Here is a 26249-nt window from a genome sequence, read left to right on the forward strand (position 1 = left end):
GTCGGTGTTGGCAAGGAAATCAATAGGAAGAAACTTTGAAAGGAACCAAAATCAACAGGGAATCCATCCTCACTGATGGAAATTAAAACTGTTCTGATGATAGTGTCACTGATAGACATTAGTCCACCACCATTATCATAAGGACGAACCTTTCCTGGTGTTAATGTCCCCTGTCTCTACAATCTTCACCTCATTCATAATAATTTCTAATAATCATAACTTCTCCTGAACCATCATTAACAAAATCATGTAATAACCACTAGCAAAATGTAAACAACACAGCCTAAGGGGAATAGAATGGACGTGGAAGGAATCACGAAAGAAATAGCCTCAGGCTTTCTGCCAATTAATCCAAACACGTCCATAGACCGATCCCGAGAGACACAAATGAACAATTAAAGAGAATCCATAATCCATCAAAGAGCGAGCAACGTTTTTTTTTTAAATAAAGTAATCATTGTCAAGAACAACAAGAGCTCTTGTGTAATTTGTGGATATTTTATTTTATTGCAGTCAGGAAATAAAAGAATTCTAATTCTAACTGATGGGATTTTCTTTTATAAAAAAGGGAAGTCTTTGTACACAAAGCGCAAAACATGCACATCTACTCAGAGTTCAATCAAGTCAGAGTTCTGTAGAACATCAGTGTGATAGATCTATAGAACAGCCATCTCAAAGCAAAACTTCTAAAGAATGTGCTACTGCAGGTTACAGTATATTCACTTTTACCTTCAGTGCAAATAATTCTGGAGGGTTCTGTACCTGATGTATACAACCCTTATGCTACCAAACCCGTGACTCCGATTTATAATACCTGCAGTTTCTGTACACACGAAACCACAACCTTATTTAACTATGTGTTATTTATTGTAGAAAGACCACGTATACACTTCTGGTTAGATGCTAATTGCATTTCATTTGATCTTTGAACGTGCACCTTGCAGAATGAAAATAAAGTCTAATCTAATCTAATCTAATCTAATCTAATCTAATCTACTGACCTGGATGACAAACCCAATACTGAATTTGGTTTGAAGAACATGCTCTTAAAGTGATAAAAAAAAATCTTATAGTATAAAAACGTTTGGCTAAAAACGTTTTATAGTATGATGATATACTCGATTTTTATTGTGCAGCTGCACTTTAGATCACCATCCAATGAGTTTTGAAGCACATGGCACATGACTCTGAGTAGACATTATCACTCTGTACACTTTCCAATTCCTCCTGCTGCTTTATTTCATCCTGCAGACTGGCAGTCGTACGCAGCCACACCATGCCATTAGATATTACACTAAAGTGATCTTTGTTTCCTGTGATGTTGTTTTCCTAAAGTGATGTTGTTCCTGAACTGCACAAGTTTTTTAGATATATTTTTTATATATAACTGTAATCTGCACTTGCTGTCTTTGTGCTAAAGAGTTTCTGGTGAGGTCTTCTCTTTATTGTAGACTTTGACACCCATACGCCTCCCTCCTAGACTGTGTTTTTTTATATATATATATATATATATATATATATATATATATATATATATATATATATATATATAATGATTTGCTCATGTTCTTCAGTTGTTTTCTGAGTGATGGGTTCGTTTGGAGGTTTCAGCCTAATGATGGCTCGCTTCATTAACAGTCACACGTCTTTGAAATGTATATGAAGGGCAACTTGAAATAAAAAAAAATGTCTATTTACCAGTAAATTAAAAGGGAATAACACACAACTGGGCATGTTTTGGTTTCCTAAAGCTGCAGGACCACAGACACAAAGAGCTGTAATTTGTGCACAGTCTATTCGATTCATCTTGAGATTACAGCTTGAGATTCTGCTCTCTGCGTTTTTTTTTAGAAAAAAAGCTAAAAGAATAATAACTGTCACTGTCTGTACATCTACATGTAATCTTAATGGTGGTGTATTTGTTATATAATTATCTCATGATGATTAAAACGCTGCTACCCCCCCCCCTCCCCCCCTTTCGTGATTTCACACCTACTTCGCAGGTATAAACTGTGTGAAGACGCGGATGAACAGATCATTCCGCGGTCCAGCTGTCCTGATTGGTTGTGCAGCTTTTAACTCTTTAAGCCTTTCTATTCACGCCGTGCCCTTTCAAGTCCCACATGTGAAAGCTATTATCAATCTTAAAAACCCTCCGGTTAGTCATTGCATGTGGGATTTCTTTTTCTTTTTTTTTTTTCAGCAGAAACACTCATCGTCCTGCTTGTCTGCTGCAATTATTGTCAGTTTCAAGACTTTCTGTAGTCACTCCAAGGTTAGTAACTCGGGGAGGCGGACCAGGTACATTAAACGAGGCAATCAATGTGCAGAGGCTTGTTTTCTGATGTGTGCGTGTTATCTTTCATAGGGAAAGATATCCAGCTGGCAGAAATCCTTTCCTCTGTGCACCCTCTGATCATCATGTCATTGTCCAGAGTTCTGCTCTCCAGGGGTTGTCTTATCACTGAGCGAAAAAAGAGAGCTGCCAGCCTATAATCACTGCCTGTGTGTGTGTGTGTGAGAGAGAGAGAAATGTGTGTGTGTGTGTGTTTGTATATCTCACTTTGTGCTTTTCCCCCATCATTGACTACTGATGCATATTAATTACTATCTGTCAGGTGTATTCATTTGTGCTTTTAGATCAAACTGCGTATCCGTCATATATGCGCTAAACAGTGGCCTAGATTAAGTTGTAAATGCTCCTCAACACACACACACACACACACACACAGTAAATTAGTGTTCTGGTTTCAGCCTGTATCTGTAGCTCGTGTTTCATATTTAAACATGTCATGGATCTTTTGGAACCTACAAATAAACCAAAGCAATAAACCAAAGCTCCTGTGTAGCGAGACACGCTTGGCTCCTGCGTCTTTTTTTTATCCTTTTCACCACTGAGTCATAGCTACAGAGGCAAAATTATAAACAAAGAAAAAGGGAGAAGATGGAGAGAGAGAAAGAGAGAGAGTTGTGAGCTGAAAGACAGAGGTAAATTAAAGGGGAAAGGAGGGACGGGGTCGAGGGAGAGGAACAGGGACACCACGGAGAGTCAGGAGAAATATGAAGAATTCTGACAAATATGTCATATATTTATTTATATTAGATTATTATGATGTGGCTCAGTGAAGGACGAGACTCGAGGCTGGCTGGGTGATGCACCAGGCTTTCTCTCAGCGCTTTTAAAAATGTCACATGACTTCAGAAAGCATTAACATTAGGCGGAGAAAGAAGGAGCATGCGTGTGCACCCACTCACTCTCTCTCTCTGTTCACACACACACACACACACATACACACACGCTGTATGTGTGCAGGTTGGACGCAGCCATATAATTTGCTCTAAATCTTTTAGAAAAATGTAGGAAGTTAAGCCTTATTTTAAGGAACCTGTGTATACTGTACACTGTGTATAAGTTCTGCTCTATCTAAAAATCATCTGGAAATAATTTGACTAAAGTCAAATTTATCTAGTATTTCCTGTTTCCATGTTCCACAGGACAGGCCAATGATGATTACAATGAATACATGTTAGAACACACGTGTGTGTGTGTGTGTGTGTGTATATATATATATATATATATATATATATATATATATATATATATATATATATATATATATATATATGCAGTGGTCATGTTTATATAGTTGGTTAAAATCAACTAATATTCAGTTGATCATATTGCATATTTTGTGCTTAAAAAAGCATATATCACTCAGTACTGCACAATCTTGATCCCTGTATATGTTTATTTTTTTTAAAAATAAGAAGAAAAAAACAAATACCTTGGATTAACTTGGTCTTCTAAGACAATTTGCAAGATGAGCAAATTGTGTAATAAATTTTAACTTAATAAACAAGCGAGGTCTTGATATACGCATGCCGAGCATCACATGATCACAACTGAGCCAACTGAGTGTTTCCATCAGTGTGTTTGTTTGTGTGTGTGTGTGTGTGTGTGTGTCATCCTACACAGTAGCCCCTCCTTCCTCCTGTCTTCTCTTTTCTTAATCTAGCCACAATTCTTTTTAAAGTTAAAGTGCAGGTTAATTTATTTTATTTTTACTTTATATTTAGTATTAATTATTTTTATATAAATATTTTTGGGTTTTGGAATAGATTATTTGAGTTTTCATTATTTCACTTTAATATATGAATAGTTTGATATACAAGCATGCTTCTAAACGAATTATGCTCGCAATCCAAGGTTTAACTGTACTGGCTAAAATTCTTTAAGCCAGCTTTAAGGGCCACAGTTATTTATAGACCTTTGCTCTGTAATTTCAAGCTTGAAATAGGTTCGTTGCAAATAATTGTTCTAAGCTCAATCATTTCTTTCTAAAAAGAAGCACAATTAGCTAGCAGAACACTGAGGAAAACCAATTACATCTAAGCGGATGAAAATATCCTGAATCTAGCCAAATATATTAAGCCTATTTTTAAACATATTTTAAGTATAAAATAACCCAACGCCCGAACCCCAGCCACTGGGTGCAGTGCTGGTCCCAACCACAAACAAAATAGGGATGGGGAAGTTTGCTCCAGGAAGAGCATCCGGTGTAAAACCTTGTGCCAAGTTGTTGTCTGGATCAAATGGTCCGCTGTGGCGACCCCTCGACAGTAGCAGCCGAAAGATTAACAACTACATCTACCAGTAGAACAAGAAGTGATGTGCCCATTTCTTCGTTTTTTTTTGTGGAATAGTTCTTCCTGAAGAACAGACAAGAGGAGAAATGAGATCGCTGCTGAGGCTGTTACATAAACAACTGATTTTTGTTGTATCTTTGGCACTTTGCAGCCTGTTGCAGTAAAACATTTGTTCCTTTTATTTTAGTTTAACCTACATCATTTAATTAAATTGAATATGAAGGAATGAAGCATCAAGACGTTTGTACATTACTCTAGGCCAAACCTATATGTATTTTTTATCAGAGTAATCTCTAATACTAGTTAGATTTGACTATATTGAAGATATTTTCACACACTAATTGCAACTGATTTTTGCACTGTATGCCTGTTTCTCAAGTACAAGCAAGGTCAAGATCATATTTATACACACTTAACTATAGGAACTTATGTGCATGTGTGTGTTCCTGACCTTGCCACAGTTGCTTATGGAAAAGAAAAGGATTTTGAAAGAAAACATTGCACGCTTCAGGCTCCACAGTATGTTAATGTTTAGAGCCCTAACTCAGCCAACAAACGTCTTCTGTGGTGCCTTTAGTCTGTTCCTCACGGTTGTTGTTACTTGGAGAGGAACTCTGTTTGCTGGAGATAAGAAGAATTGACGAGAGAGAGAGAGAGAGAGAAAGAGGAGAGATTGCAGAAGGAATATAGGTCTGTAGTAGGAATGTAAGAACCTGGCCATGGGAGACGGCGGAATGATGGATCGGTCAGGACCGGAGTAGAGCAAGGTGTAAGTAAGGCTGTGAGCAAAGCAGGTCACAAAGCTTCTCCATGAGGGATAATAACAACAGAGGATTCGGAGACAGACGTGTGAGTGTTCTGGGGCGTTTCATAAACAGGCCAACAATCAACAAGCTGCTTGTGTAGTGCGGATTCAGCTGCACTAGTGCTCACTAGAATGACTCAGGCTCACTCCTCGAAACGAGAGGCCGGGCTTTCGATACCGCAGCTGTTTTTTTTTTTTTTTATGTCTATGTGTGGGAACAGGGTTATTAGACTCCTAGAGAGAGAAAGGGAGTGAGGGGGAGGAAGTCTGACTGACAGAAACAGAGAAAAAGACAGCAGGGGGAAAGAAATCTTGGCGTTGTTCGGACTCTGATGCCGAGTGCTTCTGCATGTCGTTTCCTTCTTCTTCTTCTGGTCTGTGTGAATGTGTGTGTTTGAAATTCTAAGTGTTGTAGAATTCCCAGGGATGACTCAAAACCGTTCAGCATGCTCCAGCAAAGCTTCCCACTTTACTCACCTCCTCCTCTTGTTCCTCGGCTTAGGCTCTGACCCCGGACACACCAGGCCATGTGGCTCAGCCTCAGCCTTCACGCTTTAACACCGAGTCTGAATAACAATTATAGCCGCTGAGCTCACACTCTCATAAACGCCATGCTGCTCTGCCTGCACTGTGTACTCTGATAGAAGGCGGACAGTGCGTGTCCGATCCGTGTAGAGACAGTGCAGAGATGATTTGACGGCGGATCATAAACACCTCGGCAATCTCGCAAGCCAGTGAGCTCTCCTTACTTCTTCTGCTCACATTAGCAGTGTAGCATGACTCGTTTTTCATTCCCAGCTTGTAACTGTCGCAGACGTGCACACGTTCTGTGTTGTTTAGAGTCAGCATAATGGCTGTATGTAGCAGTGATTATCCCGAACAAGGCGAAGCAGGAAGGAAGCAGGAAGAGCTTTTCCCATTAGGCTGCTGATGGTTATGCTAATTAGGATGCTGGTGGCTCAGACTCCGTCTGTCTCAGCGCTTTAAACGCATGGGTAATGTCTGGGGAGAGAGAGAGCCAAGCACGACTGTCTGTGCTCACGACTCTCTTTGTCCTGTCTCAGAGTAGGAGGCTAATACTGTTTATAGTAAAGGAATCTGCATGATTGATCTAAATGACAAGATAACTTCCCTTCCTTCTATATATTTAATGTCTCATTCTGTCTCTCTCTCTCTCTCTCTCCATTACTGCCTGTTTATCAGTTTTGAGGGTGAGAATGGACCATCTCCCGGCCGCAGCCCGATGGATTTGCAGGCGAGTCCGGGGCTTGTGCTTCATCCCTCCTTCCCCCAGAGCAGCAGGAGGGAGTCTTTCCTCTATCGCTCCGACTCCGATTATGACATGTCACCCAAGACCATGTCCCGCAACTCCTCCGTCAACAGTGAGGGGTAAGACGCATTAACACCGGACATCAAACCAGAACACCTCACAGTTTGAGCTCGAGTGCATAACTGTTATGAGGAACAGCCCGGGACTGCACGTTTACCCTGTGTGCTTTACCCACAATTACCAAACCTAATGTCGCAGTACGCTCCTCTCACATTACACTCGAAATTATGTTAATAAACATTCTGATGTGGTGTCAAGTCTTTTCCTTTGAAGCACAAATGATTTTATTCTCCTGCAGTGTTTGCGTGGGGTAAAGACAATAGGATTTATCTCATCATAGATCTCTCCCTCTCTCTCTGTTTCTCTCTCTAGCCATGCTGAGGACCTCATCGTCACCCCTTTTGCTCAGGTGAGCCGTGTTATAGATTCTACTTGGAAATGCATTTGAATCATTTGAATGATGTTCAAGAATAAAAAACTGGTGTTGATACCCCTTCCTCACGGCCCCCCCTCTCTCTTTATCTCTCTCTCTCCTAGGTGTTGGCGAGTCTCCGAACTGTCAGAAGCAACTTCACCATTCTCGCTAATGTCACGTCGCCTACTGACAAGTTAGTGCAGTGTCCAGAAAGTAGTCTAACTTTCGTCTCTGTCATTTTCCGTGTCTCACTGTCGCACTGTTTTTTCAGGGAATGAGCGATGTATAGTGGGATCCAAAAGACTCCATATATAGGGAAAACTACCATTTTTTTGTTATCTATAGCTTTGTTTTTGCATGATCGCCATTTTTGATTAAACACAGAGTCGGCCTTCACACTCACGATGAATTCTGGTGTATTTATATTTCAAATAGTCATATTTAGATATGCAGATTGGTCTCCAGTGTGTGCACAGAAAACATCTTGCTATTTGTCTTTTTTCCATATTGGTAGTGGTCACCATTTAAACATTTAAAAAGTTAATTTGACATCCCCCCCTAATGTGAACTTTTTTTTTTTTTTTTTTTACAGATAGGGCCATTAAATGGTCAAATCAAATAAAATCTTAAGGGCTATCTAAAAATATTAATATATAATATAAATGAATTCTAAAAAATATATTTTACTAAAAATGTCACTTCCCCCTGTGTATTGAGACTTTAGAGAGCTAACTAACATCCCTTCTCAGTATGATTTAAAGCACATTTCATCAAGACACTTCTATCAGGGGTATCAAAAGTTCTGCTTATAAGCTTTCTTTTTTTGGCCGTACGTCCTCCCTCACACACCTTAAAACCTAGCAGTATCATTCGCTATTGATGGTCTGGCCTCTGGGGACGAATTCTCCATGAACAATGCTGCGAATGTCCAAAAAGTCCATGAGGCGGTCATGGTGATGATGGGCTCTTCCACCGTGAAGAATGTTGCTTCGTCACAGGGTCGTCCCTGTACATCCAACTTTTGTTGGTAAAGATCCTCGATGTAAAGGACGAGTCATCCACGGCATGCTGATGGATTCTCTTCTGCTCCTGGTTCAGCAGCCTGGGGACGAACTCGGCAGCAACATGGCGCATGTTCAAAACCTACATGAGGATTGCCAGTGGACTGTTCCACGTTGCGCAATTGTTTTTAACATTTTGGGGGGTTGAGCTTGATAAAGGTCTTCCTGACCTCTCTTTATTCTGCCGCTCTTGAAGAAAGCATGCCACCTTGAACGACGTTGCAGCATCGCTGAAAACTTGCCGAGTCATGTCAAACGTCTGTGTGGCAGATTTGTCCAGTTTCACACAGAATTTCATGTTTGCTCCTTGTTCTAACTTGCTGTTCATGATGAAATAGCAGACATGGAAATGCATGAAGGTCGGTCTACTCGTGACCTCGTGCTGCCATCTGTTGGCGTGGTACAGAACTAGTCTCTAAACTTTTTGTTACCACCTCAAATTACCGTCCTGTCATGAAGATACTTCTACTTTATAACAACAACTTTTTTCAACAGACCCAGAGGACAGTTAATGATTATACTGTAACTTGTGTAAAAATGTGTAAAAACTTTATCATGGAGAAAGAAAGTTGTAATCACAGAAACAAAACTACTGAGAAAATTCACTCCCTCTCTCTCAATCACATTACACCTTACTTAACGTCTCTGGTTGAATTCTCTGCATTGTTTCATCAGATTTGGCGTTGTGGTTCAGTCCCATCTCATCTGTAACACACACTATGTCACATTCCAGTCTCAACACATCCATTTGAGAATGATGTATTCGGTTCGTTAGACTGAGGTCATATCCATAACCCTGATTAATTGCTGTATATTTAAAATATTTAAATCGATGCATGATTTATTAATATTCGTCTTGACTCATCGACCCTAACCCTGACTCTGCTCTTAGCCGATGTGAGTGCAGGTATCACACTGCATGGATTATTCTCTGTCAGGAGAACCACAATGCTGTTTACGTCCATCACATCCCTGTCAGTGCCTTTACCACCAGCAGGGAGCGTCCTTCAGGCATGAAGTTGACTGTAAGTCTGTTTTTGTCCACAGGAGGTCGCCGGTTACAAGCCAATCAACAGTTCCACCAGCAACGCTCTCTGGTATGTTTACAGTAATAAACATTAGTCACTGGAAAGAGGTCTCTCTCTCCCTCTCTCTCTCTCTCTCTCTCCCACATACACTAGCGCTCTTCCCACACACTGTCTCTCACATTTACTTGCACCACGCTTCCTGTTGTAGGCATTGCTGCCAGGACAATGAATTATATCACCAGACGCAGCAGAACCATATGGGCAACAGGGGCTGGAGGCCTACCAGACCCTTTTAGTCAGAATAAAAACAGCTCTCAGGGACTTGGCCCTAAGATGAAAATAAATTACAAATTGTTCTGTGCCTGCTCTCTTCTGCAGGAGCTGGAAGATAAATGTTTGCATGTTCCCCTGATGACAGAACCCATTTAAAGCCACTGCCAGGGGTTAAAATGTAAAAAAGGTATAATGAGGGAGCCACACTTATTCCACAACCACTAACCACAGAGCGCGCGGCACGGTGGTGTCGTGGTTAGCACTGTCGCCATGCATCTCTAGGATCTGGGTTTGATTCCCGCCTCGTGAATGTGTGTGTATTTTTCATGTGCTCCCTGTGCTGCCGGGTTCTCCAGTTTCCTCCTACAGTCCAAAGACTTGCAGATTAGGTTAATTGGTGTTCCAAAATTGCTCGTAGTGCATCTATGTGGTGTACCCCATCTCGTGCTCAAAGTCTCCTGAGATAGGCTCCAGGCCCCCTGCGACCCTGGATACAGGATAAAGCAGCATAGACGAAGATTGAGTGAGTGAGTGACCAAAGAGCTGTTCAGACTGACTCAAACTGAAGCCTTTTTCTGATGAGTCTCACTAACAGTTCCAATCCTGTGAGTTCTCATCACACGCTGTGTGTGTGTGTGTGTGTGTGTGTTGGTTCGGTAGGGGGCCACTTTCTACTTTTCATTTTTTTTCACCATGCAACTTCATCAGGCGTTTAGGTGATCTCCAATGACACTCATTAAAGTTGTTTAGTTCTGAAGTTCAGCCTTACCCTTACATGTTTTTAAGTCCAGTCATTTTACCTCCCTGGTAATTTCTTTGGTTGTTTTCTTTGCTTGATGCAGGGTAATCATTTGACCCCTTCTGAAAGACAGGAACATCTTTTCCAACATACTTGCTTAGGAAATGAGAAGCTACTGTATACTCACTGAATCAGTTAGGGTTAAAGGAATAGTTGTAGCTGAAATGCATTAATCACTGCATTAATTATCCATTCAAAGCCTCTTAAGTATGTGCGTATTATAATCCAAACAGTAGCAGTGTTTTTAAGTATTTACCCCTTGAACTATACCACATTTTGCACTGTTACAGTTTGGAATTGAAATCAACTCCATTAGTCTTTTTCACATTTGATTTACACAATATGCCAAACCATTGACAGCACAAAATTTATTGTGACAAATAGTTAATTGCCATCATAACATGACTGTAGTTACAGGTATTGTCTTCTTTGCAGGCTTGCTCTGTTAGACTGGAGTGAGTCTGCTGATGAAAATCAGCCTGGTCTAATTCTCAGTCAACCTTACATTTGGCTATACAAACACATTAAGGTTACTGTAACATTAAGCTTTGGTAATTGGGTTTAGGTTCGTTGTTCAAGGTGAACTTCTGCATTAGCCTTAGACCAGAGCAAGCTTTCCTTGAGGATTGCTCTATACTGGGCTCAGTCTATTTGAGCCATTTCCCTAGTGTAAGTGATTACACAGCATGCTGCAACCACCACCATGCTTCACCGTGAGAATGCTGTTGAAGTCAATTAGGTTTTTACCAAATAGAGGATTTTGTGGCAGGTCCAGATTTAAAAAGTTCACTGTCATCAGGCTCAAAACCTTTTTGTCAAACGTTCCTTTTTTTGTCAAACAAAACAGAAGAGCAATAATGTAGGGAACTAATCAATAGTAGGACTGAATATCTGTTTGCACAATTATAAATGAGGGATCATGGCTATAAACATTAGGGATGAGGCTAAAACATGGGTTATAAATAATGGGTTTGTAAAAATGGCCTTAGTATAGTGTGGAGCTGTCCTGGGGTTGTCTGTCTCTTATCCCAATGAATAGTTATAATAAGGGCTATGGGAACATTGGACTAGAACATAATTTCCCTGCAGAGAAATCAAAGGTGCTTATAACTTACCACAGTATACTGTAAGTGACCATACATGTGTGCTCGTTCAGGCAGGGAGCTATGATACCAGAACAGAGTAAACAACTGTGGGTCCATAAGAAAACCAATTGTTAGTGTGACTTATGAGAAAAAAGGCTTCAGTTTGCTAGGGAGCGTAAAGATTGGACTTTCGAGTGATGAAAAAAGGTCCAAATCGAGCGTGATGTGTGGGTCAGGGTAAGAAAGGAAGTGCATGAGGCGATGCACCCATCATGCAAAGAATGGAGATGTGCATATAACAATGGATTATACTGCCCTGTATAACTGGCTGGGTTAATATGGAGAATGTATCGCATTTGTATCGATTAGTTGCACTAATTATAATAATTTACATTAAATAAATGATTAACTGAAGTCACAAAAGTGCAAGTTTCACTCCTAGTATAACTTGTACTAAATTATACTAGTTCTTTCTAAAGATATCACAGGTATCAGAGGTATTCCTGAGTGTGTGTGTGTGTGTGTGTGTGTGTGCGTAAATGCCCCAGCTGTAATAATTCTCTGATAAAGAAAGATTTTTTTCATCCATCAGTCTCCCTCTGTTTCACTCCTCCTCCGAACACGCCATTTCAGTGTCTATATAAATGAGCTACTGCTGAACCACACCTCCTGGAGAACAGCAGAGACGGGGGCAGGGGATCTTCTTTTTTGAGGTCACATTTGGGGGGAAATATACTGTAACTTTATACTGTAACTGATATGAATGTGGTCATCAGACTTACCTTAACATGTATAATATGAGTATTCATACACAATCATACACACTGCAGTCATAAAGTTTTCTGATTAAAGGTTAAACTCTACATCTGTTCAGCATAGTGATATAACAATGTTGTGATGCGTGAGTAAGGTCGAGCTAACGTTGTAACACTTCTTGTGTCTCCACAATACAGAAGAGACATACCAACAGCTGGCACGGGAGACCCTGGAGGAGCTGGACTGGTGTTTGGACCAGCTCGAGACCATCCAGACACACCGCTCTGTCAGCGAGATGGCCTCCAATAAGGTGTGCTTTCACCTTGGGTTTTTTTTTTTTAGATTTGCCACTAGGGTTTATTAAATTTAATATAATTGCTTTGGCTGCTTGCTGCTTTGAGACAGTCTGAACTCTTGTCTGGTGTCAGCTTGTTTGTCTCCATGGATCTGATCAGGGTTACACACTCACACTAATGTTTTAAATATAATAATAAATAAAATAATAATAATAATTACTATAAGTATTCATTTACTCATGAAGGTTCGTCTTTATTAAATCAAATGATTTTTATAGCACAAAAGATCAGGTGTTTGAATCTGGACTTCAGGATGCTGAAATTTCAGCTTTTGTGTGTATTTCTGCTCATTAGTTTAAAAAACTGATTTCAATATGGACTCACCAGCCACTTTAATAAGAACACTTATACACCTGCTTATTCACACAACTATCTAATTACTATTAAATTAGATGTTACATGTATTTTCTAATTACAATATCTCTCTATATATATCTATGCAACTAAACGTGCATTTGTGTCAGTGGTGGCTGCTAGCTTTTGAAACAGGGGAAGCTCATATTAAGACTTTCATTATGAAATTCATTATGTTATTTGTACGTAAATTCTGGCTAGTTTCCCCTTCCACAAGCTACTTTAATTATATGAACGAACTACCTTTACAATGCTGAAACACTGAGCAAAGTCAAGAAGGCTATAATATGTTTTTTTTTTATTATTTAAAGAATGATTTGTACAAACAAAAATGGTTTATATCACCAGCAAACAATACAGAGTGCAGCAGTTCATCGTAGCACTTCACCTGCAAATCCGCATGTGCAGTGGCGGACTGGCCATCTGGAGTACCGGGAGTTTTCCCCGGTGGGCCGCTGGCCAGTGTGGGCCGGCCCAGTCAGTACGCAAATATATAAAAAATGACGGAAACCATAATATTGCATCTTTTTTTCTACTCATATGAATGAGTGCGTCGATCGCACGGGCGCCGCTGACAAAGAGCGTGTTGTTGCGGGACAGAGAGGTTGATTTACGACAGCTGTTTACGGGAGTGTAGTACAGTGTGGGAGATGCACTGTGGGTAATGCAGGCCGGTGTGTGTGAAGTTGAACGCGAATGCGAGATGTAAGCTGGGATATTAAGCCTGAGTTTTGTTTTCTTTTCAGTACTTTTTAGTTGGATTTAAGTGCGGGAGCCACCCGAAAGTTTGTACTATAACCAGACAATGGGACTGAACTTGAATCCCTGTAGCGCTGATGTATACTTAAGACATGCTGTCAATCAAAAAAGGGGTTCCGCCCTTTAAACAGCTCCTCCAATCATCATGCAGCAGCCCAGCGTCTTGGCCCGCATAATCATTATTCAATGACCATCTAGTTTCAAAGCACTGAAAAAAAACGTTCAAAGCAGCCGCATTAAAGTCAATGGACGCTGGGCTTCAATGGGGAAATGCACTGTGATGCTACGGGAATGTATGAGAAGAAAATCAAGTCAGCCGACCTGCTATATCTAACTGATTCTGAACGAACTCGTCTTTGAGATGAACGCATTTTTAGTCAATAAAATGTTAATACAATAGTACATAATTTGACCATTAATTTTGTGACATTATAGGGGAAGCTGAGCTTCCCTTGCAGTCTTGAAGAAATCGCCATTGATTTGTGTGTCTCGTCACATACTCTGTTGTTCAGTAGAGGAATGGGAGAAAAAAGGGAAATGAAAGAAAGAAAAAGAAAAGAGGGAGGCTTGAGAGATTGAGAGAGAAAAAGAGAGAGAAGGAGTGAAGAGATATGGGAAGAAAACACACTCAGGTCCTGATGCTGTCTATGCTTTAACTCTGGTTGCTACGGATTTGCAGCAGGGTCTGCCCCTCCTGATTTATTATTGGCTCTTTGCAGCATCCACACCACGTCCTCTCGATTTTAGCCAATGACATTTTGTTATCTCTGTTTCCTCTCTTAAAGAAATAGAATCATTTTTTCATTATTGTTATTGCCCAAAAACAACCGGGTTGCAGTATGCACTGCTGTTCTTCATGACCACAGGGCTATACTGCACGTGTGTTTGTGTCTGTGTGTGTGTGTGTGTGTGTGTGTGTGTGTGTTTGGTTTGACAGAGACCGAGAGAGTACTTGTGTATTTTCGGATGAAAATGTTTATCTATCAGGACAGATATAGACACAAAGCCATTTATGAAGAAATCAGCATAAACCTCATATCCCTTTACACACACTTTCCATTTCCACACTGACATGCCCTCTGCTGCACATGCGCAATCAAGAGTGCACACTCACACACTCACCCCACACAAACACACGCACACACACACACACACACACATGCACACACAGGCTCCCGTCAGAAGAGGCTGATTAGCTTGCAAGAGCTGTCTGCAGCATCCAGGGAGACAGAGCTCAGGACACAGAAACAGGCAGCGGTGGATCGTTAGCCAGACACATCACTGTGTGGATTCATGCAGCTGGCGCTCTAAAGGGAGGCAGCAGTGCTGCACGGACAGGAGCTGCAGCTTTAGCTTGTCACTGGAACAGGAGGATCGGTGCACGCCGTGGCAGCGTGGGGCCCGGCTCAAAGCTTCACTGTGGGGGAGGGGCAACAGACCCAAGGACAGCGAGCGAAAGACAAGCTGTTTTTCTAGACCCCCGCCACAACAGGATTGCTAAAGGCCCTGGCTCTACGTCTGTTTTCTCGTTTCCTCCATTCGTATCCCTTGTCTGTTTTCTGTGTCTGCTTTGCATCAAGTGTTCCTGTTAGCAGCCACCTAGCTGTGTTGTTTTGTTCCATCCTATCCCGTCATCACAGCTCTTTTCGTCTCTCATCCATCGTCGTCATACTGATATCACTCATCTTTCAGTTTCCCCACGCCTCCATCCTCACTCATACTTTTCTCCCTTTTAGTACACTGTGTCTATCCTGCTCTCCGCTGCCTTCTCCTCCCCGTGCCCTTCAGAGAGTCTGCCTTTTCTGGAATTCTCCATCTTGGTCTACTCCTCGCCTCTCCCCCCTCCTTACGCGGCTGGATTTGGGTCAGCTTGGCTCCTTTGCTGGGATGCAATGTAGCCCTCTTGGACTGCTGATCCAGGCGGCTCCTGGAGAGCCGTTTACAACTCGCACTTCACCTGGCACCTGCATGTAAAGTGCTAGGGAAGGAAAAACAGTGAGGAAAAACCCTTGGGTGCCTGGACTCCTGCCAATCCACACCCTGGAGTGGCCTGGCGGGGCTGGCTGTGGCCTCAGCAAGCACATCTTGACTGCGCCCGCATGCCGCTGGGGTGCAAGTGCTGCGCCGGCCCCGCTGCACTACTGTGCTTCCTGCCTGTGCCAGCGGCCCGTGCTGCCGGTCTCACTCAGCATGGGTGTGGTGGAGGCCATCGAGCCGGTAACCTCACCCGGACCTTCACCTGGCCCTGCAGCATTCCGGCTGCCCCACTCCTCCAGCTACAGCAACCTGCAGGGGAGAGGAGGGGCAGAGCTAGAGCTGGGGGCGGTTGGAGGACTGGAGGGAGGAGGGCAGGCCGCCGAGCACAGGAGCCCGCTGATGGACCTGTTCTGTGAGACGTGCTCCAAACCCTGGCTCATTGGCTGGTGGGACCAGGTAGGGACAGGAAGTAGAGGCCTGTCAGGCCAAACAGGAAGTGCTGTTGTCCTGAGTGAATGTGAAAGTGGGCATTAAGATGGGTAAAGGCCAAAGGTGAGGGGAGTTAGGTGTTCTGGCAAAAGTATTTTAGAGATTAGATCAGTTATGGTAAGGAGATAGAGAAATTTTCAGATGTCAGTTTTAGACATCCAAACATTCACTTTCATAAATGAGTAACATCTGAACAAACAACCATCTAACTCAATAAATTACTAACAAATAGATTTTACAGATGTAATTAAAGAAAGTCTGGGGAAACGTGCCAGATTCTCACACCATACAAGCAAATATTCTAATAAACTAGCAAACTGTATGATGGTGTAATTAAAAGTAATGATGAGTTTCTAAAGGCCAGAGCAACACTAAATAGGTATAAGGGCAACACAGGGTCACACTAAATGTAGATCTGATCATTTTTTTCTGCTTACTGCTAGTGTTTCTGTTGCTAGATCTGACCCACCGTGACATTTCATTTCCTTATTTTAAATTGGAAGCATTCGATTTAACGTAGATGCAGTGCAGTGTGTGTTCTCTACAAGACAGGGTTCTCTCAGAACTTTTGGATTCTATGTTTTGATCTTTAACTTCATTCTGAGTTGAAAAACCTGAACATATATGGGACACGCAGAAAAACGCTATTTTTAACAGCATGTTTTTTGGGTTGTATTTTTTTTCTGCATACAGTACATTCTTTGTTAAAGATTGTCTCACTCTTGTTTATACCTGTTCCTTCTATCCCTCACTCCATCTTGTACAAGCCTTCAGACTGCACCAGTGCACCAGTAAAAACACCTAGTTCTCCAGTCAGTTGTTTAGAGTCTTTATATGCACCTTTGAGCATTTTAACTTGATTCCTTTTTTTTTCAGCTTAGTTTTAAGAACATGTAATGTTGTCTTATGGATTATCTTGTTTACCAATCATGGACTTTTACCAGGTAGTCTGTTTTATACATTTTAATGATAAACCTGCTCAATCCATAGACTACGACTTCAGACCTTAGCCGTGCATTAAATCCATTACGAGAGTTATTTCATTTTCCCTCAGGTAACCTGTAATGGTACTAAGCTTATTCAGAGGCAGTGAACAGGAAGCCAGATACATGCACAAAATGACTGGAACACCTCTGGGACCTTCCTTATAATATGAGTCCATCTTTTATCTTATGTATTGATTACAATTATATCAAATCTTCAGTAAACCTTGATAAATGGTAAATAAGGGCCTTGTGGTCGAATGTGACGCGAGGAAAGCAGACACCCGAGCGCAGACAGGGGACGTCGCAGCTTTGTGCAGTAATGCAGCAGTGGAGAAAAAAAAACACAAAAAACAATGCGAGGTGTGGAGAAAGATTAGTGACAGAAAAGGGACATGGAGAACGGGTGAGTTGCTGTGTAGAGTGATGACCTTGAAGGAGGTCAAAGATAGACACCTGCCTACTCCATCTCTCTGACTGTCACCCAACCAGTTGACTCGCTCCTGTAATGCCGCAGGAGGGAGTGTGAGGAGACAGTTGCTAAGGAAACCTGCTGGTTGTCATGGAGATTGTAACGTGTGAAGGACCAGTCAGTGGGACCGTGCCGGGGTCTCATCCGAATCCCAGAGTGATTAGGGATTTACATCATTAATTGTGTTTACATCATTTTATCTAACCCTAGCACTGATTTAGTGAGGTACAAACATATTTCTTTTAGGTTGCAAGATATGACAAACACCTTATCATATCATATATATGGCTGCTCCTGCTTTAGCTCCATCCCAGTGATTTGTGCCAGGGCTGCTTGGTCTGCCTTGTATTTAATTAAAATTTTACTAAGTATACATGTTATTGACTTGACAATTTAATATCAGAGATGAGATTGGGTTTAACTGGGCATCTGTCAAATACTAACAGACATATGTGTATTGCATAACTAACACACACAGAATAGTAAATTACACCGGATAGTACATGATGATCTGTTTTCAATGTGACTCATAGTATCATGTCTTTCTTGCCTGATTATTTTAATTGGCTTTAACAAAATGTCAAGTATAAAAATGCTTGTTTATGAAAGAAAAGAATTGCTGAATGATCCAGCTACCGGTTTGTTAAAGCACAGGCTGAGCTGATCAGGCTTTGCCAGCTGGCAAGTTATTTCCCAGCATCCTCAATTCCAGATAAAAGTCATTTATAGACGTCAGAAATGTTCTTGCTGTTGCATTGTTATTTTTATTAAAAGCATTTCTTTGAGGTAACATCAGGAATGGTAATTCAGACACTGTTTCCATCTAACCTGGCAAAGATGGCCTAACAGCTCGAGAACAGTTGGCCCTGTGTTTTGTCGACTGGTAGCTGGTCAGACTGTGCCACATTCTTGCAGAATAAAATGTTGGTTTGTTTGTAACTGGGGTCGTCGTATTAGGATGGTTTGGTGGTTAGCGCTGTCGCCGCATACAAAGGTTAGGGGTTTAAATTGTTGCTCCCATGTGTGTGCGTGTGTGTGTGTGTGTGTTTGTACTCTGTGACCTGAGTTTTTCGGTGGTGCAACACAGGATAAGTGGTACAGAGGATGGATGGATGGATGGATGGATGGATAGCTTTTATACAGACTGGAATGTTTTCTTGACTTTAGATGACTATTATATTTTCAGGTTGTCTGTCTGTCTGTGATATTCTTGTAAGCAATATATCTCAAGACCAAGTTTGTAGGATTTATATGGAATTCCCACTGTAACTGATTAGATTTCTTCAATAGTTTCATCCACTTTTTGAGGGTATTTTATGACGTTGGCTTTGGTGTTGAGTTCTTATTGATTTTAAAGAAATATCAGCTTTCATATCATCCCATATTGATTACCTGTAATGAGTGTGAACACCACTGATAGACAGTCTTTTGTAATTTCCACTCTGAACAGTATTATGTACACATCATTATAAATACCTAAATATTCATCCAAACGTCCTATGTTACTTCTTATCAGAGACATAACTCATTCTCCTCTCTCTGTCCTTCAGTTCAAGAGGATGCTAAACAGGGAGCTGTCACATCTGTCTGAGATGAGCCGTTCAGGGAATCAGGTATCCGAGTACATCTCCACTACCTTCCTAGGTGAGCCTGCTTACTTACTCGTTCATTTCATCCACATCATTCATTAACTCCATGGAGCTCCATCTTTTCAGCAGATAAATTATTGCCCCGCAGTTCACTTTCATCTTTGTCACTGAGCTCTGTGTTATGTTCCTCAGACAAGCAAAATGAGGTGGAGATCCCATCCCCGACACTGCGGGAGCGTGAGAAGCCCATGTGCCATATCAGTGGTGTGAAGAAGCTGACACATAGCTCCAGCCTGACCACCAAGGCCCTGCCACGATTTGGGATCAAGACCGAGCATGAGGACGCACTGGCCAGGGTACAGATCATCTTAAGAAAGACAAAAAAAAATTTTAAGCGGGATAACCCTGATGGTCTCATGTTAAAACAATTTTACATTTTTATGCTTTCTTCAGGAGCTAGATGACTTGAATAAGTGGGGCCTTAATATTTTCCGAGTGGCTGAATTTTCCAATAACAGACCTCTGAGTTGTATAATGTTTGCCATCTTCCAGGTACATGAGCTGATGAATTTCTGCTCTTCAGAATGTTACGTCATTCAATAAATATATGGTTAATACTGCTAAGGGAAGCCCAGCGTACCACAGTACCCATGCTGTTTGTTGGTCTCTTCCAAGGAGCGCGATCTGTTGAAAACGTTTCGTATCCCTGTGGATACGTTCATTACCTATGTGATGACACTGGAGGATCATTACCATGCCAATGTGGCCTATCACAACAGCCTGCATGCGGCCGACGTCACACAGTCAACACATGTACTGTTATCCACGCCGGCACTGGACGTGAGTACACTTTTTCACAAAATGCCAGGTCTGTAGCCGGTACAATGCATTGTGCATGGTGATTAAGTTCTATTATGTCTCTATAACAGGCTGTCTTCACTGATCTGGAAATTCTGGCTGCATTGTTTGCTGCTGCCATTCATGACGTGGACCATCCTGGAGTTTCCAATCAATTTCTCATTAATACCAGTAAGCCCTGACAGGAGACGATGGCACAAAGATGAACTGTTTAAAAGAAATCTTGACTTTTGACTATAAATAAGGATCTAATGAAAGCTGTTACAGCTATCCTAGAAGTTTTACCTAAAAACTTGCACATATAGGCCTAGTCTACATGGGTATTTTTGCAAAACTCAAAATTTTGGTATTTTTTGGTATTATTTAACATCAAAGTGTGCGAACCTTTATCAGGCTTCTGATTGGCCGACGTGTTCTTCTACTCCAAACCTATCCCACCATGTCTTCATGGAGCTGGCTTTGTGCAACTTGCTTGTTTCTCTAACAGTTATATGTGGGGATGAACCACATATACAGTAGGTGTGTCACCCCAGATGTCTTCATACTTTTAGCCACATAATGTAGTCATAGCTGATATCCTTGATAATTTAAAGAAGTAAAATCCTAGGTGTTCCAGCTGAATATGTGCATGCATGTGTTTATATACTGGTGCCTGATTGATGTTGCTTCACATTCCTGGATCAATTTGTATATTACTAATATTTCAACGCAACCTTTTCTGCAAACATGCGCACCGTTTCTGTCCTGTTTCACTTCTTAACCTAAGATTCCTTAATACATGTGTGGATTTTAAATTCTCTGTTGGAAAAGCACCCTTTACGTCTGCTTGACCCATCCGTTTTCCGTTTTTGCAGACTCAGAACTGGCTCTGATGTATAATGATGAGTCCGTTCTAGAAAACCATCACCTAGCTGTGGGCTTCAAGCTTCTCCATGAAGACAACTGCGACATCTTCCAGAACCTGAGCAAGCGGCAGCGGCAGAGTCTGCGCAAACTAGTTATCGACATGGTGAGTCACTGATGATGCAGTGTGTGTAAATAGAATTAAGACTCTCATTTAGCTTGTTTTCTGACACATGGTCTGATTTTTTTCCTAAGGTTCTGGCAACAGACATGTCCAAGCATATGAGTTTGCTGGCAGATCTAAAGACCATGGTAGAGACTAAGAAAGTCACCAGCTCAGGCGTGCTACTGCTCGATCATTACACGGACCGCATACAGGTAACAGAGGCATTTCTGTAGAGACGCTGCTTTTATCATGACTAAACCCAGCAGCATGAGAGATATTTTAGTAAGTGGAGTGTGCCATATTTTTTCCATATTTAGTTTTGCCCATTAGGTAGTTTTGTCTTCTACCAAGGAGAGTGTGATGAGAACCGCTGCACATGCAACATCATGAACTAAAGTGGTCAGCATATGTTATGTGAGCAATATACAGTAGACTTGAGATGATTAAAGGGCAGAAGAAGCATCTGAGTTTCCACAGTGGTCAGGAAATGATGTTATAAAGTAGAAACTTGTTTGAACAAATCAATTTAGCAATGTGAGGCATAGTTGGTTCTCCAGAACTTCCTGAAGGTGATGTAAATCTGATAGTAAATGTTGTCCAGGGAGATCACATGGATCTTGACATGGGGACAAGTCTTACACTTTTGACGTGGGGATGAGTCTTGTGAAATGCTCAGCAGTCTAAACTGGTTGAGATTTAATTTTAGCTGCTGAAATTGATGAGAGATGAAAGATGAGTGTCTAAGCGAAGGAAAGGAAAGAATGAGTTCAGTGTCATTGGCATAGCACAGGATATGACCTCACCGAGAGCATGGGCCAAGAGGGAGATCAGAAGAGGACCCAAAACTGAGATTTAAAGGGTAGCATGTTGGGCCAGTGTGTAATGTTGCAGCTCCGGTGTTTCATGTTTTGACCCCTGTCCAGGACAAAAAATGAAAGAATGAATATGCTGTTAAACTCTACTTTATTATATAAGTAGATCAAGTTTTTTTTCTTATACTGTATAATAGCTTAATAGTAAAAAAAAGAGAGTTCAGTTGATGAGTTTATGATTAGTTTGGAAATCTGAGCAGCCGTTAATGGGGGATAAAAAAACTGCCCGAAGTATTTATTGGCATGCTTCATTAAACTGAGTAAAATATAGCTAAATAAAATTTGCTAAATATAAAAATATATACACTTGTATTAAAAAAAACATACATAATCAGCCATAACATTAAAATCACACACAAGGAAAATATATATATATATATATTTTTTTTTATTATCTCGTTACAATAACACTGTCATGGGGTGGGATATATTAGGAAACAAGTGACCGGCCAGTTTAAAGGTGATGTGTTGTAAGCAAGGGAAAAAGGACCTAAGTGACTTTAACAAGAGCCAAATTGTGATTTCGAGACAACTGGATTAGACAGTCTCCAAAGCAGCAGGTGTTGTGGGGTCTTCCCTGTATGCAGTGGTTAGTACCAACCAAAAGTGCTCTAAGGAAAGGCAACTGGTGAACAGACAACAGAGTCGTGGGCATTCAAGGCTCATTGAAGTACTGGAAGTGTGAAGCCTAGTCCTGCCCTGTATCCACCTGCAAAGGGCACTGAGAGGGCACTTGACCAATGGAAGATGTCTGGTCTGATTAATCACATGTTCTTTTACTTTACATATTTTGTTACTTTGACATCCAATGGTCTCTTTCAGCAGAACAACTACACACATTCTTCAGGAACAGTCTGAGGAACCAAGCCATTACTGAGCAATATCAGACAAGTGCCTTTAATGTTATGGCTGATTGATTATATCCACATATCAATAGATACTAAGCTTTTCTTTTCTGGTTATAAAATAGATCTCTATACAGAACATGTCAATATCAATAAAATTTGGTTCTTTTGTTTTGTGACCTTGCATTCATTAATATGTGGATTAGTCTGTACATTTGGGACAGATTTTATTGAGCTTATTAAATAATCTATTCATAGCCAGGCCATAACCTTCTGGCATGGTTTGGACTAAAGTGTTCTGGTACCAAATGGAACTCATGCCCTTGGACAAAGCCCTTAACCCTATCTGCTCCGGGGGCGCTGTAACTGGGCTGACCCTATGCTCGGACCCCAGCATCCTAACTGGGATTTAAATTTCTAAAGTTCATTTCACTGTGCTGTAAGGAACATGTGACAAATTAATTTCATCTTGAATCTTTATCTGCCCATTCCAAATGTATTTCAGCTACTGCCTTTAACACATTGCTCTCAGGAAATGCGTCTTCTGTCTGCCTTTTCAAATAGCTTGCTAGACATTGATTTTAAAATGTGACCACAGATTAAAATAACTCTTTACTATTTTCACTTATTGACATGGCCCATGTTGTGCCTAATGGCATTTTAGCTGCTTACTTGTATATCTGCACTATGTTTTTGTGTGACCTCATATTTACTGGAAACCAAGAGCAGTTTAAAAATGATAGCCTTTTTCATTTAATGGAAAAAGTAGGCTGCAAATGGTTCTTTGATATTTAATAGAGTACATGAGAAAGATATTATTTTTAAATCCTAACCTCTATTGATTACTTTTTTAAATGTCTTATATGTTATTTGTTTTCCACTACTTGGGCCAAACCTTTCATGTAAAACTTATACCACTTTTCCTTTATTTGGGTGCGAATGTCACAGATAAAGATGATGTCTGTCTGTTTCAGTTTTTTTTTACTCATGACTTAAATAACTACACAAATAATTACATAAGTGCTCTCTGGGCCTTAGAATAGTAAGTAATAAAGTTTTATTATGCTTATTAAACAGCTCAGAAACTGATTTATCATTAAAAATGTATTTATCCACTATGTAGCGTAGTATCAATTCAATTCAATTCAATTCAATTCAATTTTATTTGTATAGCGCTTTTAGCAATTGTCATTGCCGCAAAGCAGCTTTACACAATCAAAAGAATAATTTAAGTTTTTATGAAATGTGAATGTGTATGAATCAAAATGATCACTCTAAAAAATATTACTCTATGTAATAAAATCACTGTAGGCCTATGTAAATAACGCTTCATTGGAAAAGGATAATAAATAATCAATTTATTGAATTTTCAGGGACATTTTGTTAAAAGAGAAACCAACCTCGTATATTAACATTTTATTTTCATGATTTGTATGTTTGTATGTTTGTATGTATGTATGTATGTATGTATGTATGTATGCATGTATGTATGTTTGTATGTGCTTGTGTGTAGGTTCTGAGAAACATGGTGCACTGTGCTGACCTCAGCAACCCCACTAAGCCTCTGGCAGTGTACCGGCAGTGGACAGAGCGCATCATGGAGGAGTTTTTCCGGCAGGGAGATAAGGAACGGGAGCGTGGGATGGAGATCAGCCCCATGTGCGATAAACATACTGCATCTGTGGAGAAGAGTCAGGTATATACACATTACATACAAACACATAAATATGAATAACAATATTAATACATTACAAAGATTTAACAGATAATATGGATAATCTTATTTAAATATGAATAATGAAGTGCACTCAATTCTATCGGTGATCCCACATTTTGAGAATAAACATTATTTTTCAGCATCACCTTTACCGGAAAGAGTTACGGACCGCATACAATACCTAAATCTATACCGTCTGGCCAAGAAAAGTTAGAAACTCTAATATATTTAGTTTGACTAAATTTAGCTTTGTGTTGTTCTGTGATGCCCAATTCATGTGTAAAAATGTAAAAAAAAATAAATAAATCACACAGCCTGGTGATTCAGTACATTCAGGTGGTCAGCTGACTTCATTTTATTGCCCCATAACGTTACTGAGACTAGACCTGAGTAACTGATCAACCCCAGATCATAACACTGTCTCCAGAGGTTTGTACAGTGGACACTATGCATGATGGGAGCATCGCTTCATGAGCTTCCCTTCTTACCCTGACACGCCCATCACTCTGGAATAGGGTCAATCATTGTGATGTTTGCGATAGTTGGTTCTTAACCTAATTCCTTTCATGTTTTCTTTGCTTGACACCGATCTACAATTTGAATCTTTCTAAATCAGAGCCTTTTTGGTGAGTCAGCATACATTATATTATCAACCCATTGAAGACCTAAAAGCTATTTTTTTTTTTACAAGTGAATAAGCTCCAACAGAGCAAGTCATTTCAAAGAAAGTCAAAAAAAACATTAAATTGACCACACTTATAGTACTAGTAAAGAAACAAAGACTGTATATGCAATGTTAATTAAATTATAGTACTGTTTCATGAGACCTTTACAGAGATTCGCGCATGGTAAGGTAAATTCTAACATATAAAAAAAGAAAACTTGTACTACCATAGAGAAAATATCGTTTTATAAAATAATGCAGTTTTTCAACCGGACACTTCATGTAGCTGTGAATCCGACCTGCACATCGTTCAGGAGGAATTTTAACCCATTCTTCCTGCTTTAGCTTTGACATATTCTTTGGACGTCTCATGTGTGTGAACTTCTTTACTGTAAGTCATTCCACAGCATCTCTATTGGGTTGAGGTCTGGGCTATGGCTTGGCCATTCAAAAATGCGGATTTTGTTTTTCTGAAGCCGTCCTGTTGTGGACTTACTCCGGTGTTTTATCACCAAACTTTTACGGGATTTTTAGCGGATGTACAGACTTTTTCACATTATCCTGAAGAAGTTTTTGATATACATCTTACCCTCTATGATTGCAAGCTAACCACACCCTGATGCAGCAAAGCAGGTCCAAATCATGATGTTTCCCCCCATCTTCCTTTCTAGTTGGGTTAGGTTTATATGATGACATGCAGTGCCCTTTTCACATCAGATGCTATTCTGCGTGTTCTTTATAAAGTGTGTTCTTTCATATTCGTGTATTTTTCTTGCAACAAAAAAAGAAGGTTTGAGTGTTTTTTATCAGTCAAAGTAGCTCTAATCCTCACCTCCAATATTATTTTTTGTACACAAGACTGTAAGAATGCTAACACCTGACTCCAATTAGCTTTTTTTACGGTCATCAACTTACGGATTTACATACTTTTTCTATTAGCACTATGAGGATTTGATCAAGATCAGAATTTTGTATTATTATTTTAGGCACATTATATTTCTCAATACTTTTGACTTAGATGTACATCTGATCACATTTTATGACAAATTAATGCAGAAAACCATGAAATTCAAAAAAGGCTTACATAATTTTTCTTGCCGCTGTAT

General features: G+C 40.4%; 1 protein-coding gene across 1 annotated transcript in view; it reads left to right on the forward strand.

The window, feature by feature from the left end:
• Positions 1-26249, forward strand: part of pde4a (phosphodiesterase 4A, cAMP-specific) — a 64043-nt gene that overhangs the window by 32758 nt on the left and 5036 nt on the right. Inside the window, exons 2-14 of the mRNA XM_053492177.1 lie at positions 6656-6841; positions 7155-7191; positions 7320-7390; positions 9306-9355; positions 12397-12509; positions 19140-19233; positions 19371-19534; positions 19632-19730; positions 19854-20018; positions 20108-20207; positions 20891-21045; positions 21135-21257; positions 24276-24458. Coding sequence (XP_053348152.1) covers positions 6656-6841; positions 7155-7191; positions 7320-7390; positions 9306-9355; positions 12397-12509; positions 19140-19233; positions 19371-19534; positions 19632-19730; positions 19854-20018; positions 20108-20207; positions 20891-21045; positions 21135-21257; positions 24276-24458 — 1540 coding nt within the window. The remainder of the gene's footprint in view (positions 1-6655; positions 6842-7154; positions 7192-7319; positions 7391-9305; positions 9356-12396; positions 12510-19139; positions 19234-19370; positions 19535-19631; positions 19731-19853; positions 20019-20107; positions 20208-20890; positions 21046-21134; positions 21258-24275; positions 24459-26249) is intronic.

Source organism: Clarias gariepinus, chromosome 3, assembly GCF_024256425.1.
Source record: "Clarias gariepinus isolate MV-2021 ecotype Netherlands chromosome 3, CGAR_prim_01v2, whole genome shotgun sequence".
Classification (NCBI taxonomy): domain Eukaryota; kingdom Metazoa; phylum Chordata; class Actinopteri; order Siluriformes; family Clariidae; genus Clarias; species Clarias gariepinus.